We start from the raw sequence: 13,572 nt of genomic DNA, 5'->3' as shown, positions 1-13,572 counted from the left end.
AAGGAGGCCTCCGATTTCCAGTTTCTGCATCCATACTTTTGTCTCTTGTTCTACATTACGACACACCTTTGAGAATGCTAAGTGAGGCTAGCCTCGCTGCAAAGCGCCGAAATGGAAATTCAAGGAGGAGAATAGAAACACTGCTTATCAAAGCTCGTGAGATAGAAGGCTATGGTGTTGACATAGCCATAATCCTGAAGAGAAACAACAAGTATACGACTTATGGCAGTGCACTGCCGCTATTATTGGCCGAGATAGTAGCTGACACTCTTCCTATTTACCCAACTTCATAGCTGACAGGAGACAGGGACATGTATCCCCACTCCCGAAGCATGTACTACCAGAAGAGCTTGAGAAAATGACGGCAAGGCGCAAGCCACGCAAAAGGGACGGATAGGAGAACATAGAATGACCCCGAGACGCCTGGTGTCGCATCATAGTCTTATAGTTAGCTATTACCGAATATCTATGTATCCTAGTTCCCGAACAGAGTTCAACGGATAGCAAATAATTATTGAGATCAATGAAAATATCATGAATGGAGAAGATTACAAACACCGTGGAAGGCGATTAGTGAAATGACGGGAAGGTTATTACTTTGACAGGCTACATAACGGAGACGAAACAAGAGCAACCTACCAGGGAGTTATCGCAATATACCATCAGTCCCGTCATGCCAAGTAATCTCTCCGCTCATAACGAAGCATTGGCTTTCATTATTCTAGCATAATAAAACCTCAAGCACATATAACTTGACTTCTACTTCTACCCGTATCACTCATAAATAGCTCTACATAGGCTTACAAGATTCAACACTATAAAAAATAACTGAAAAATAACTGCATGGTCGAAGGGATAACTGTAAGGGACGCATGGTCAGAACCTCCAGCGCGGTGTCTCATTCCTCTATCCTCCTCCTGTGTACATCGATCTTCTTGCTATCCTTGACCCCTTGGCTATAGGCTGCCCGATTGTGTATCACGGTGCGTCTGGCTGACTGGTGATGGATCTTGATGCCTTTCTCTTCAACATAGTCATCTGCAATCTTGGCCGCTGCCGCACGAAAGATAACGAGCTGCATGTGCGATACCCATTCCGAACCCCGGACCTTGTCTGGGCCTGATAGTGTGCCGGACATTGGCTCCATCTTGATGGCAAGGTCACATCCCGGAGGAAGAGTGAGCTCGAGACTTGTTGTATGAGGCGGTAATTGCGAATGCATTCGAAGAGAGGCCTCAGAGGAGAGGTTCTCAAGCTTGATGAACTTTCTCATGTCTTCGTCCAGATTTTCGATAATACTACCGCTATATTCATCTTCCACCTTGACATCCGGTTCGACAGAGTCTTCAGCACTCTCGGAAGCATTCTCAGTGAATTCGGGGTCAGCGCCATCGCCGAGGCCATCTGCCACCCAGTCCGACCATGTTATGCTAGAAGCATCATATGGGGGGGGAGGAGACTCATTGTCGATACTGCTTGTAGCATCGGCTGGTTCGGGAGTCGCAGATTTGTTGGAAGCCTCAAGGTGGGGAGCTGGAGGGCCTATCTGCAACTGTCTGTCAACTGCCTTCTTCTTAGTCGCGATGCCCTCTCTCTCAGCCCTCTTTGCCTCGGCCTCTTCCGTTGCTTTCTCTCTGTTCGCCATCCTGCTCAGCTCGTCGGAGACCCCTAGGCAATAGCTGTTTTTGCACCCGACCCCCTTGTAAGGCCGAGCCCATTCACTAATCAAGTTGTAAACCATCTTGAAGGCCATGGCGGCGGCGGCAGTATTTTCTGTAATGCCGTAGAAAGTCAATTCTAAGGCGAAGAGGTTGGTAGTTGAGTAGGATTTGCAGTCAAAGAAGCGCTCCATGGCATGGCAGAGACCGTCTACATAGCTCTGATGCTTCATTGCTTTGGACCTATCGCCGTCGGTGCGCTTAATTGACACCACGCTTTGCCCAGCGTATTGTCTCTGAGTAGCAGGTGGCTCATGGGAGAGGACGTCGGCCTGCAATACATTATACTGGCCCATCAAACGTGACGCTAGATAGAGCGCTGCCTTGGCCTCCGCCTCCACCGTGCCGGTGTGGTTGGCACGTTCCAGACACTTCCTGATCCGCCGAATTATCGCGCTGTCAAAGCCAGTCGCGCAAGCACTGGCTCTGGTACTGCTTGTATTTGCAAGTTCCTTAACTGAGGCAATGTAAAGAGGCGGAGCGAGCTTTGTTGGAGTGGATGGAGGGGCAATCCGTTTACATGATGCCTCAGTCTCCCCATATCTCTCGCGAACTAAAGCGAGTTCTGCTGCTCGCTTCGTCATCTGTCGTGCAAGTCAGCGAGGGCTCACAAGGATTTGGCGCCACCAGATAAAGCAGTGTGACAGTGTACCTAGCCAGCTATGGGTCCTGGCCTTCAGGAAGGAGGTCGCTTTGGTCTGGGGTAAACTAGCACGTTGCAGCCAGGTCAACTTCGCCGTCAAAGATGGTGTTACGGCAAGCCATCTATCTAACGATGAAGATAGACGAGACAGATGGGTATTTTGATTTTGTAAGTAGGTCTTGAGTGTAGGGTTCATCGCCCGTCTGGCCTCTAATAACCAGCGTAACATGTGACCTACGTGTTCTCATCTTGGGGGATCGTTACCTACAAAGTGTGATGCCTATAAGAAACGGAGGTGGGGCACCGCCGAGGACCACACGACAAGCCGCATGTCGCACAATTGTGAGAAGTTCCGTCGACGCCTATATGATCGTCGATGGCCGCCAATCTATGAGGTGGCCGAACTGGTGGGTCGTTGGTCAAGGGCATAGTCAAAAAATAATGGCCAACTAGCGTTGCGATGCGCAACAAAACTGTTAGGACTCGCGTGATTGGTCGTGCCCAAGGCCTAGAAGTGATGGTCACATATTTGTGATGTGTAATAAAAACCTACACTGAACGAACGGGTCGTGGCCAAAATGATGGCCAAAATTTGCGATGTGCAACAAAAAGATTGGGCAAAATTAGTCATGCTAAAGGCGACGGCAAATGTGAAGAGAGCCCAGGGTTAATCGATCTCCGGGCGCTTAAAAGCAGGGGCATAATCGTCGCGATACGGCGAGTCTACGACGGTACAGAAACTGCGCCTTCAACTGCCGACCAGGGCGGCCACCCAAGGATTTTTGAGATCGGGATCGCCTTGTGCTATCCAATAATCAGAGGAAGTGCATGTTACTCACTCCCAACGCCCTGGAGGCCACTTTAATCGGTTTCGATTAGCGCCGGATTTCGCAAAGGACTCTACAACGTCGTATTACCTTACTACTACAATTCTTAAAGCGCCTTCCCCAATGAAAGGCTCTCGAAGTAGCAAATCACTGCCACAACTAGGCGTAAATATAGCCGCACGCGTGCCTCCATGTGTGATGGCACATATTTCCATGGATCATAGCATGTTCTCGAGCGGTTACTAGAGCTTATGCTAGCATAGTTTGTGTTAAGTTGCAGTTGGTGATGATGTACCCTTCGGGTATATTTACGCGCCTTTTCTTGGCCTTCCTCGACGCGCAACAAACTCTAAGATCACATAACTCCACTGTTGAATGAGCACTCTTGAATATAACCTAACCGACAAATGATGGAACCAGAGTTGGACGCTATCGAAATGCCTTATGATTTGCGGCATTCCAAGCTTATAGGGCCATGACAGGTGGCCATAGGAGGCGGCGAGCAGGCAAAACTAGCAAACAGAAGGTGGAAGAACTAGCGCCCGGATGGACAATTGCACCAGACAGAGTTTTACTTCTAATTTTCTGTCTCGCCCTTACCATACTCAAAGATTAGATATATCCAATATAGGCTCCATTTATGATATTCTGCTATCTTGTTCATGCGCTGCTAAGATCATCTTAATTCCACAAGGGTCACACTCATAAGAACTATTGGTCGTGATATGGGAAGAATAGGTGAGCAAGACAATAGTCGTAGGCAGCTGTGCCGTGGACGACCCGTCGCGCGCGGTGTATCCTGTAGACGGTAGGGGGTATCGGAGCCGGTCTGCTATGTGTAACCGCGGGTGGAGAGGACGGCAGCGCAGCCATCTAATAAAAGGTGGAGGTCTTGAACGTTGGAAAAGCAGCCGGAATTTGAGGGCGGGGGAGAAACACCGAAGCAGCTGTGATATGGTTCATGAATACGTGGTCTATATAGGCTATGTTAATAGACACACTTTTCTCGAATACGACCCTAAAGCGGGGGGCGTTGAGAAATGATAACGGTGATGCATGGGCTGCGAGGCTTGGGTAATGGAAGGCGGTGCATGGTGTTACTAGCTTGAAATAACAGTACCGCAATAACAAAATGCCGAACATCCTCTGTTAACATAGATGTTGATTTGTCTTGAATATCTTATTTCAGCTGTCTGGTCAACACAAGGGCTTCCGCCCGTACACAACATGCCTTTGCACGTATAGTCAGCCACTAAACAAACGGAAAGCGGGAAAAAGCCTACATGAAATGATAGGCGTGGATTGTAGGATCTCCCAAGCCCTCGCGCATCTTGTCGAGGTACGCTTGTACATCCGTGTAAGACCACTCCAAACCGCAGTAAGCATCAGAAATCCAGAGCATGGTACCGTGGGGAACTCACTCGGAGCACTCTAGTCAACAAAGCCAGCGACCAGCCCTCAATGCCCTCCTTCCACTGTACCAAATTCCACCGCCCAATATCTCTTATACGCGGGTCCTCGCTCCAAGGTCCAATGGGGAGCTTATAAATAACCTCGACGACATCCTCGAAACCAACGGCCTCGAGATAGCCTTTGATCTGGCCATGGGTTCGAAAATCCCTTCCACGCCTGTCACCAACTTCGAGTAAGGTCTCACCCCACCTATCAAAGATGCTGCCTATCGTAACAGAGTCATCATCTGACGTAGGGGTCACGGACATTTCGATCTGTTGATACCAGCCACCAGGAGCGAGACAGCTATGATCTTGTTATCAGATGGTACTGGTAAGCCGCAAGAAACTCACGCGAAGGTTTGTTGATGGAAAGCTACCCAGTCCGAAACACAGCCATTCATTCCGCGGGCGTGGATAAAGTCAAAGCTGCTCTGCTCGTAGCCCCAGTCCGGACTACACGCATCCTTTACTTCAAACCGCACATTGGGTATAGCCCGTACCTGGCCTATGGGTGAAAGGTCAAACCCGATTACGTGTGCTGAGGGGTACTGAACTGCAAAGTCCATCGCCCAGATTCCCGTGCCAGCCCCAATATCGAGGACCTTTTTGGGATTCTTAATTGGCGCGAGGCACAATTTGCCGCCAAGCGTCAAACCGTACAGATGGTGTGCAATATCAAGTTGATTCTGCTGCTTATCATCGTTGGGGACCCAGTAATTGTCATCCACGTAGCCTCGACCATTGTAAACTAGGGTGTCGCGCTCGTTCACGACCAGACGGATATTCGACATAGGTTGCTTCTTGGCCCTGGTATTTTGTGTTCAATCGTACTGCTCTGGGAGCTCCCGTTAGAGACCGAGTGTAATTTAACTTTTGAATTGAAAAGCCTGCTCTGTGGCGGCAGTTCGGAGGCTTCTCGCGCACTTAGGATGCCCGATTCCACTCCCTCTTGCCGACTAGCCATTCCGGGCTTACGAGTCCGTCATCTGGCGGCTCGACCAATCCCACGTCGTCGACGGCTACTAATGCTTTCTCCTCTTTTGTTCCAGTGTCCATGACTACAAAGCTTCGGCTTCGTTGGTACCGGAACCGCTGGACCCTCTGGCTTTTGTAATTTGAGTGTTCCTGCCTTGGCGACCCCCCTATGCTCCTCCGATGTGTGTCTAGCTGGCGCGAAATGCCAGAGTCCAGAGGCCAGTGGCCGCATGGCTTTTTGAGGGTCGCGTGCTGCTTCGCCAGTGCTTACCCCGTTGGACGTCTCTTGCTCTGCCAATTAGCTGATCAGCGATGACTCCGGAGATACTGGTATCACATAAGACAGAGACAATGGTAGAAAGTAAGTGCGAGCTGACTTGCATCTCTAAGGAACCTGGGGTGGCGCCGAGGCTGCTCCTAGACGACTTGGCTATGCTGGGTGACGTCTTCCCAATGTTCATTTAGTCTGCCGAGAACCGACCTACGCGCGATGGGTTTGCCCTCGAGGTATATGCGGTGTCTATAGAAACCCCGCCATGGCGGACAGTGAGCAAGGTAAGTTTGCGCATGTCGAGATGCGTGAGATTGGTTTTCTCGTCTGAAGCTGTAGGCCCAACTAAGGTTTGTACTTGCGACAATGTTGTGTTGTTCCATGGCACGGCGCCGGGCGCGTACGAACCCCCCGGGGGGCCATTACTGCAAAGCATGTGCGCATCTGTAGTCACAGGAGACGTGATATAGCCGGGAAACGACACTCACTTATGCACCTCCTATTGCAAGTCGCCGGCAGTCACCACGACAATGCAGCAAACCCCATCCGATGACGCCCGGGTATGCAAGCAGGCCAGCCTTGAAGGAAGACAGGCGCAGCTGATATTGCATGGGAGGTGCGGGCCATGAGCCGGACCCTCGTTACGATTGAAGCAGGTCAAAATGCCCACGTTTTGAAGCCGTTAAGGCAATACTGCGATCGGACTCACAAGAAAACTTCTTTTATGAGCGTCGAGGATTATACGAATATTCTTCTTCGCGATGACTCAGTGTGCAAATCTCGTTACGGCCCCATCGCGGCTCAAAAGCGGCATGAAATTGGTCATTAGTGATCCAAGAGCTGATTTCCGAGGTCAAGCACAGATCGCGCGTAGTTACTGCTTTCAGAGCAGTCGGAAGTTCTACGCTCTCCAGGTGGAGATGATATTGTTCGTGCCATGAAGGCCGTCACCCCCTTAACAGACGGCGCAGACGCTGGTAACAAGGACGCACGGGTTAAGTACCACAGGACGATCTATGGGGTCTTGGGATTTTTTGGGAGAGATTTGACATTGCCTCGTATTGGACTTCTAAAGCTATTGTACGAAAGAGTTGTTTGATCTTAGGCACAGAAATATCATCCAAAGGGGCAACGACCCCTCCGTCGTGTCAAGACGCTGTGTTCCATAGCCTTCATCCCTGCTTTCAGGGGCAAGCGAGGACCAAGTTCCTCAATACAATAGCCACTAGGGTAGAATGCATCGCCCTGATCGCCTGGAATTGGCAGCCCAAGGGTTCTCCTCGCCCAAGCTGATGGTCCCCAGCGGTTGAGTATAGTAGGTTTTACATAATAAGGCATCGCGCCAGAGATGTCAATATGATATCGACCGTTGTAATCTGGTGCCGCTGAGAGCGGCTTTAAACGGAGGCAATACGGCCGGGGAAGAAAGAAATAGCGAAGACTCCACCGACGAAACTCCACGAAAAGTGAGGAAGCGAGGCAAATCAATGATGGAGGTGACGGGAGCCTTGCGTAGTCGTAGAGTTAGTTATATGATAGCAAATGATAAGGAAAGAGGTTACGTACATGAGAGCCCGGCGAAGTGGAATATCTAAGGCAGCCAAGAGACCCCATCTAGCCAACGACCTCAGGGGAGGGGGAGTGGTCCCCAACACTACCTCCATAGCTGAGGAGGCGACAATTTTGTTGTTGGGGTCTGCTCGCATATGGCGGAGTCGATAGCCCCTGCCCCAGGCGGAAACCTCTTCAAGCCAGTGAAGGCCGTCCTTCCAACCTGCGGTAGCCGATGGTAAGGGAGAGTAGTCAATTCCCATATCTTCCCCTATGCTTTTCCAGAAAGTGCCCATGGCACATTGTTCAAGGTCATTTAGCCTACGCCACTCATGCTTGGTAACCCACTCAATTGGAAATGATGCCAGGAGGCTGAGAGTGTAGAGCATATCGTCGTTAGAGATTTGCCCCGATCGCTGGTACAACTGGTGTATACAATTCATTCGACTGGTTGCCTTTATCGACCTCATGTCTTCTGGCGGATGGATCAGAAACTCTCCAATTAGTAGTGTCATATCCGTATATCTTTTATGAATGCGACCCGACTGGCGTTGAAGTCGATTGGTTTTAACTAGCAGCTTTGTTATAGAAGGAATCCCATTCACCTAAGAGCAAGACTTAGTCAGGGCTGTCACGCAATAATTGCCTTACCACTTACTGCGTAAACGGCCATTTTCAGCGCACTCATAAACGCCCACGGGAACTCTAAAGTGATCAGATTAAGCTGTATTGCCCAAGCATCATGAACGGTCATTTGCGAGAGTGAGTCTCGACCAGAATACGCATACTGCGTCTTGAGATGATGTTCCCGTTGGTATCGCAAGACGCGAACGAGCCACATATAAGTCGCTAGAAAGATAGGACAAAGTAAACTCCAAGGTGGTAGCATTTTGATTTTATTGTAGGCAACAGCAACGAGTCGCATGGACCATGGCAATGCAAAAGGAGTATAGAAGTACACGCTCTGCGAAAAAAAAATTAATCGGAGTGAAAATGTGGACGATGACGAGGTGTATGTGACAGTGGTTTGCTGCCGTAGGGAGTTCGACCAGTTCCATAATGTTGGAGAGGAACGATACCAGCCTCAGTTTATGGATGGTATGGTCGTTTTCTTTGGCCGCGGGAAGGGGCGCATTTACGTCAGCTATGTGGGCCATTCATGAGCGACCATCAGATATTTGATGGGGTGGCCCTGCAGGAACAGATGTCAGATTAGCGAGGCGGCTCATCCCCTATCTACCGGACGGCCAAGTCCCGCATTGGCCACCACGACCCTCACATACCGGATGGCCTTCGCATGCCGTTGGGCCACTTAGCACAGTCCATCATGCCGCCTACCTACATGGCTCTAGGATTGCTTGGCCCATCACCAACTGCATGGTCGCGCACATCGCCCTGGAGACAAGGTGGCGACGGCAGAATAATTCATTCGTGACTTGAGGATTCACAGCATCCCGTACTCGCATATACGCTTCGACCCGTGAAGAAGTTGAATCCTTTCAGCGACAAGCAATAGAAGGGAGAAGAGAATTTTGGATACCAATGTGAGCCTAGCCTCGATAATTCTCAACAGATGCTAATTTCCTCAGGGCGAAACCTCAGCAGTTCATCTACAATCTCAACATAGTTACGGAACATCGAGCGAAGGTGCAAAACTATCTAACTAAATACCGAAGGACTCCTCGTCTCCCTCAAGAAATTCAAGACATCATATGGCAACTTGCTATACCTGCGCCACGCCCGATCCAGATTACCATACGAGTTAACAACCTGCTTCAAGACCGCTGGGTTTGGGGGGCTGGACCTTTTACAATGCTCAAGGTCTGCAGGCAATCTCGTCTAATGGCACACGCCGTCTACAGATCTCGACTCGAATCCTCAGACAGTGCTTATGTATATATGAAACATGACCTTCCACTCATCGGCCTTCGCCAGACCTTAGAAGTCTACCCAATCGTGTCTTGTAGTTTATTAGGCTGTAGGGTGGTTAAGAGTGGGCTGCAGGATATGATATGTCTAGTGTACTATTGGAACTGGCCGCCCGAGGAGGACGAACTGGTTGCGTCAACGATTATCTGGAAAAGTCGGTACCAGCAGTACAGGGACGTCCTACCATGGAGGCTTCATAAATTGCTGTCTTCTCTTTGTGGAAGTACATAGTCGTGGGATAGTAATGGGAAGCTCCCGTTTAATCACTGGAGAACATGTTTACTGCAACTTTGGTATATTAACCCCTCTTTTGCGTGTATTAAATACGTCTTAACTCAGTCGTGCCAATTTTTAACAAAAGGCAGAGCCTTGCCAATTGTGTATGCATTAAATAATCTTGGACCAACAATGTGAGCTTGAGGTCTGATGCAGATATAACTTGAAACCTTGAAACGAGAATGTGATTATTGGCTGCACACCTGGTCATCTTCACGCCTAACCCCTCCTATTCTTGGATGGCCCCCTACATCCGGGTGTTTATCAGTACCCTAGGGGTTAGTTTAAAAGTACGGGACCGATGGTAATATTTGACCTTCGTGCCATCGCAGATTCCAGTCTCCGTATCAATCAAGGCTAAAATGCGCATCTCAACACTCTTTCCTTTGCTATGCGCATGCGCGGCACTCGTTCTCTCTATTTTTTGCCTCTTCGCCGGCCACAAGCCGGGCTTCTTGGAAGAATACCATATCATTACTGTACGTCTTGCCTCTCCTATATTCCCCTACTAATATCCCCCGTAGCTCAACACTTCTACACTTGGCCACAATATTATCCCCACAACAGCCCCTTCTTCAGGCTCTACCCCTTCTCTGGGGTCTATCTTCGGCAGCATCGCCCGCGATTTCCACAGCTCCATTGGAGGAGAAATCGGGAGCGACTTGAATAGCGTAATCGGGCATGTTACCGATCAGCTTGCTGCGGAGTTGGGAATCCAGCAGTGGTATAGTATGCATCTGATGGGTATGTGTGAGGGAACATACAGCCCGGACGCTACCACGCCAGGCACACAGCTAAATGTCTCGTCTTGCACCAAGCCGACGGCGATGTGTATGTATTATCTACACAGCTTCAAACAGGTATTAACAACATACTAGACCATTTTGATATTTCCGATCAGCTTAGCAAGGAGCTCCAGCTTGGAAAGCTACACTTCGACCTCTCTGCCATCGGCTGGCCATCGGACATCCAAAATGGTCTAAATAATCTGAGCACTGCACTCGATACATTATTCGTCCTCTATACTGTAGGAGCCACCGCTACTGGTCTTGTTATCCTAGGCACACTCATTACGCTGGTCACGCCCACCTCGCGTTTTGCTCTGTTCTACAACTGGGGATTGATATCTCTGTCATTTCTCTCACTCCTAATCGCGTCGGCTGTCATCACTATAGTGCAGATAAAGGCCGTAGGGCTTATCAACAGATATGGCAACGAGATTGGCGTGTATGCGTACAAAGGAAACAAGTACATGTTCCTCACATGGGCAGCTGTGGTAGTTATGCTCCTGGCCGGGGTGGTGGAAATCATCGCTGGGAGAAAGAATGTTAAGCCCGAATATACCAGAGGCTTAGGAAGGGGGCTAAAGGCATTCGGTCGATTGTGAATTACTTCTACTCGTCAATAAGCTACGTTAGAATGACTCTAAATGACTCTGAGACGGGATAGATTCTGGCTTGACATGCTTACGAAGCGGGAAAGGCATTGTTGTCATGTTAAAGAGGTCATCATACATTTCAGGTGGCCCAAGGAATTTTTCTCGTGGCTTGTCACAAAATATAGCAGCCTCCAATTTTTTTTCAGAAACTTTATTTCTTATTCTACTCATTCGACTTGCTGTAGTTGCCCCGCAGGCACTTAAATTGACACCTCTATCTTGAGCCTTTCTAATTGGGCTGCAATTTTGTCTCCCATGGACGATTTCGATATTCATTAACCTTCCATCTCACTCATCGCCTAGGTCTACAAAATTATGTAGTTCATCAATTCTGGGCTTCATTCCAGACCTAGGCTTATTGAGACGGAGCAACTCCTCTTTAACTGGTTGGGAGGCGGAGAGTTTTATAACTAAGGCTTTACCCGCCACAGTCTATTTCAAGGGATGCGTTGGTAACAGGGTTGTACTAATGATGCTTGCTACCTCACAGTGTAGATGCCCACCCAGTGGATAAAACCATGCTTGCGAAGTGGTGACAGCCACTATCATGGTTGTCCAACGGCGTTACTTAACTACCCCAGGCTCAAATGCGCTAGTACGATATCCCATCAAAGTAGAAAATTATGGGATATATGATAGCGAATTGAGTGTGTGGTAAAGTATACTAATTTACTGGAATATCTGCTGGAACAAACGATTAACAAATCGCGAATCAATGAGCCAGTTATCGTTTGGCAGATGTCCCCTCGGCAGTACTGTAACTCGAAGGCATTCCATTAAAGGTAAACTCATTATTTCCGCGAGGAGTGTTCGTGACGGTGACGCACGACGACACCCGTATTTGGCGAGATGGTGATAGTTCGCTGTCCCGCTGGCGTATATTCACTACCTTCACACTTGGAGATCCGTTAGAATAACGGTACCTCACCTCGGAGCCGGCTCGAGTGCTTCTATGCGGCAAAGGGGTGGCTTCGGTTGCTGCGGACGAGTGTCTCTTCCGAAATAGGGAAGGAAGTGCTGGCAGACATGCGCAGACCACGCTAACATGCACCTCAACAGTACTCCAATACCCAATAGGAACATAGTCCCCTGCCACGGTTAGTATCTGTAGTTTGCACTGCTGTATGGCCTTACATGTTATGTCTTGTGTATTTGCAAACTTTATGAGCGAGCTGAGACGGAGTATGCTCACAATAGTGACACTTGTTTTCGATTAGCGAAAGTTCTAGTGGGGTACAACATACTCACAAAGATCCTAGACCAAACATCAATAAGATGTGAATCTTGCGTTGATACGACATAACGAGCTTTGCTAATTCTGGCAGTGGAAGGATAAGGATGATAACATCGAAAAAGATGTTGATACCAGCGCTCGCCCACCCAAGAGCATTTATATCTAAGCACCTGGCTGGAACCTCTCCCTCCCACCTCGTCCAAGCAGCCTTTACTGGAATACACTGAAATATCGAAAGGAGGATAAAAATGATGCCGTACAAAATGTTCCCTGTCATAACGGTATAGACCACCCTCCTGAAGACTTTCTTTGGAAATATTCGAAGATAGAAGAACAATATGGACACCTTGATCATTGTTAGGCTGCCAATGTATAGTGACTCGTCGATATAATATATCTGTAGACTATTAATCAGAGCGTCTGTGACTCCTGGGCATACTTACATATAGGATATAGGTAATCTCATCAGACGGAAGTGTCCAGATGTCCTTGCCAAGGCCATGGTTCGCAACTGCCAATCTCGTCAGTGGCCACTAAAAGTCAGAGAAGAAGATTCAACATACGAACAACAGACAGGGCAGATAGTGGCAGTACAAATCCCTATACTTTATAAGTCACCACATAGAATAATTGCTTTCCTTAGAAGTACCATTGCCATAATCATAGTCCAGTCGTCTATTCCAGACTGGTGGTGCACTGTCCTAGCCAGGACTCTCAGAAGGAAAGTTATCATGGCAAGAGAAATCCCAACAATTCCCGTGATGGAGACCGCGTTGGATCTATCCCGCCGCGGTTTACCACAAACGGTTTCGGTCATGTTTTTAATTACTGGCTACGTTAGTTTGCTTATCTACACAACGGGAGAGGACAAACCCAAAGCCTCCGTGATTGAGCAATTGTGGTTGATACACAGTTCTAAACTACTAGTCTCCTCCATATCGGCACAAAGACTAGTAAAATTAGACGTTGTCATCGGGAGCATGACTGACTCTCCAATGCATTTCACCTGTTTACCTCAGTATATGAGAATAGGACTATTCAAAGTAGACAAACCGCACAGTCCGGTATTTCTGTCCCGATAGACTGAATATTGGGCACAAAAAGAGCCATGCTAACCGCAGCCGCCCAGATCTTCATTGTCGAGCCGAGTCGCTGAGCGTATTGTTCGTCGTATACGGAGCTGTTGACACCCGCCGCATATAAACCGCCCTGCTGTGTTATAAGGTACGACTCGTGCCCGACGAAGGTCCTTCATT

The 13,572-nt window shown here is 48.8% G+C and overlaps 6 protein-coding genes across 6 annotated transcripts; 2 read left to right on the top strand and 4 right to left on the bottom strand.

The window, feature by feature from the left end:
- Positions 1-687: 687 nt before the first annotated feature.
- M430DRAFT_58531 (hypothetical protein) lies at positions 688-2,531 on the bottom strand. Its single transcript, XM_024868737.1, has 2 exons — positions 2,371-2,531; positions 688-2,302 (listed from the first exon to the last, which is right to left on the bottom strand). The coding sequence occupies exon 2, from the start codon at positions 2,300-2,302 to the stop codon at positions 899-901; it is 1,404 nt and encodes a 467-aa protein (XP_024720691.1). The 5' UTR covers positions 2,371-2,531; the 3' UTR covers positions 688-898.
- A 1,736-nt stretch (positions 2,532-4,267) lies between these two features.
- M430DRAFT_34922 (hypothetical protein) lies at positions 4,268-5,533 on the bottom strand. The gene is made up of 4 exons (XM_024866639.1): positions 4,994-5,533; positions 4,610-4,946; positions 4,472-4,554; positions 4,268-4,419 (listed from the first exon to the last, which is right to left on the bottom strand). Exons 1-4 carry the CDS (start codon positions 5,431-5,433, stop codon positions 4,386-4,388), a joined length of 894 nt encoding a protein of 297 aa, XP_024720690.1. The 5' UTR covers positions 5,434-5,533; the 3' UTR covers positions 4,268-4,385.
- Positions 5,534-6,962: 1,429 nt separating this feature from the next.
- M430DRAFT_42029 (hypothetical protein) lies at positions 6,963-8,328 on the bottom strand (the record flags this gene model as incomplete). Its single annotated transcript, XM_024867521.1, has 3 exons — positions 6,963-7,395; positions 7,455-7,914; positions 8,091-8,328. The coding sequence occupies 3 exons, from the start codon at positions 8,326-8,328 to the stop codon at positions 7,005-7,007; spliced, it is 1,089 nt and encodes a 362-aa protein (XP_024720689.1). The 3' UTR covers positions 6,963-7,004.
- Positions 8,329-8,793: 465 nt separating this feature from the next.
- M430DRAFT_237912 (hypothetical protein) lies at positions 8,794-9,605 on the top strand. The gene is made up of 2 exons (XM_024864966.1): positions 8,794-8,983; positions 9,029-9,605. Coding segments are annotated over exons 1-2 (573 nt in total). The 5' UTR covers positions 8,794-8,981; the 3' UTR covers positions 9,600-9,605.
- A 404-nt stretch (positions 9,606-10,009) lies between these two features.
- Positions 10,010-10,944, top strand: M430DRAFT_75514 (hypothetical protein; the record flags this gene model as incomplete). Its single annotated transcript, XM_024869551.1, has 3 exons — positions 10,010-10,123; positions 10,169-10,475; positions 10,523-10,944. Coding segments are annotated over 3 exons (843 nt in total), but the record flags the coding sequence as incomplete, so codon positions are not given.
- Positions 10,945-12,076: 1,132 nt separating this feature from the next.
- On the bottom strand, positions 12,077-13,265 carry M430DRAFT_88220 (hypothetical protein; the record flags this gene model as incomplete). The annotated part of the gene is made up of 7 exons (XM_024869648.1): positions 12,077-12,171; positions 12,217-12,284; positions 12,331-12,713; positions 12,760-12,827; positions 12,880-12,916; positions 12,966-13,144; positions 13,190-13,265. Coding segments are annotated over 7 exons (906 nt in total), but the record flags the coding sequence as incomplete, so codon positions are not given.
- Positions 13,266-13,572: the final 307 nt, after the last annotated feature.

Source organism: Amorphotheca resinae, assembly GCF_003019875.1.
Source record: "Amorphotheca resinae ATCC 22711 unplaced genomic scaffold M430scaffold_6, whole genome shotgun sequence".
Lineage (NCBI taxonomy): Eukaryota > Fungi > Ascomycota > Leotiomycetes > Helotiales > Amorphothecaceae > Amorphotheca > Amorphotheca resinae.
This window is presented reverse-complemented; position numbering and strand designations above follow the sequence as displayed.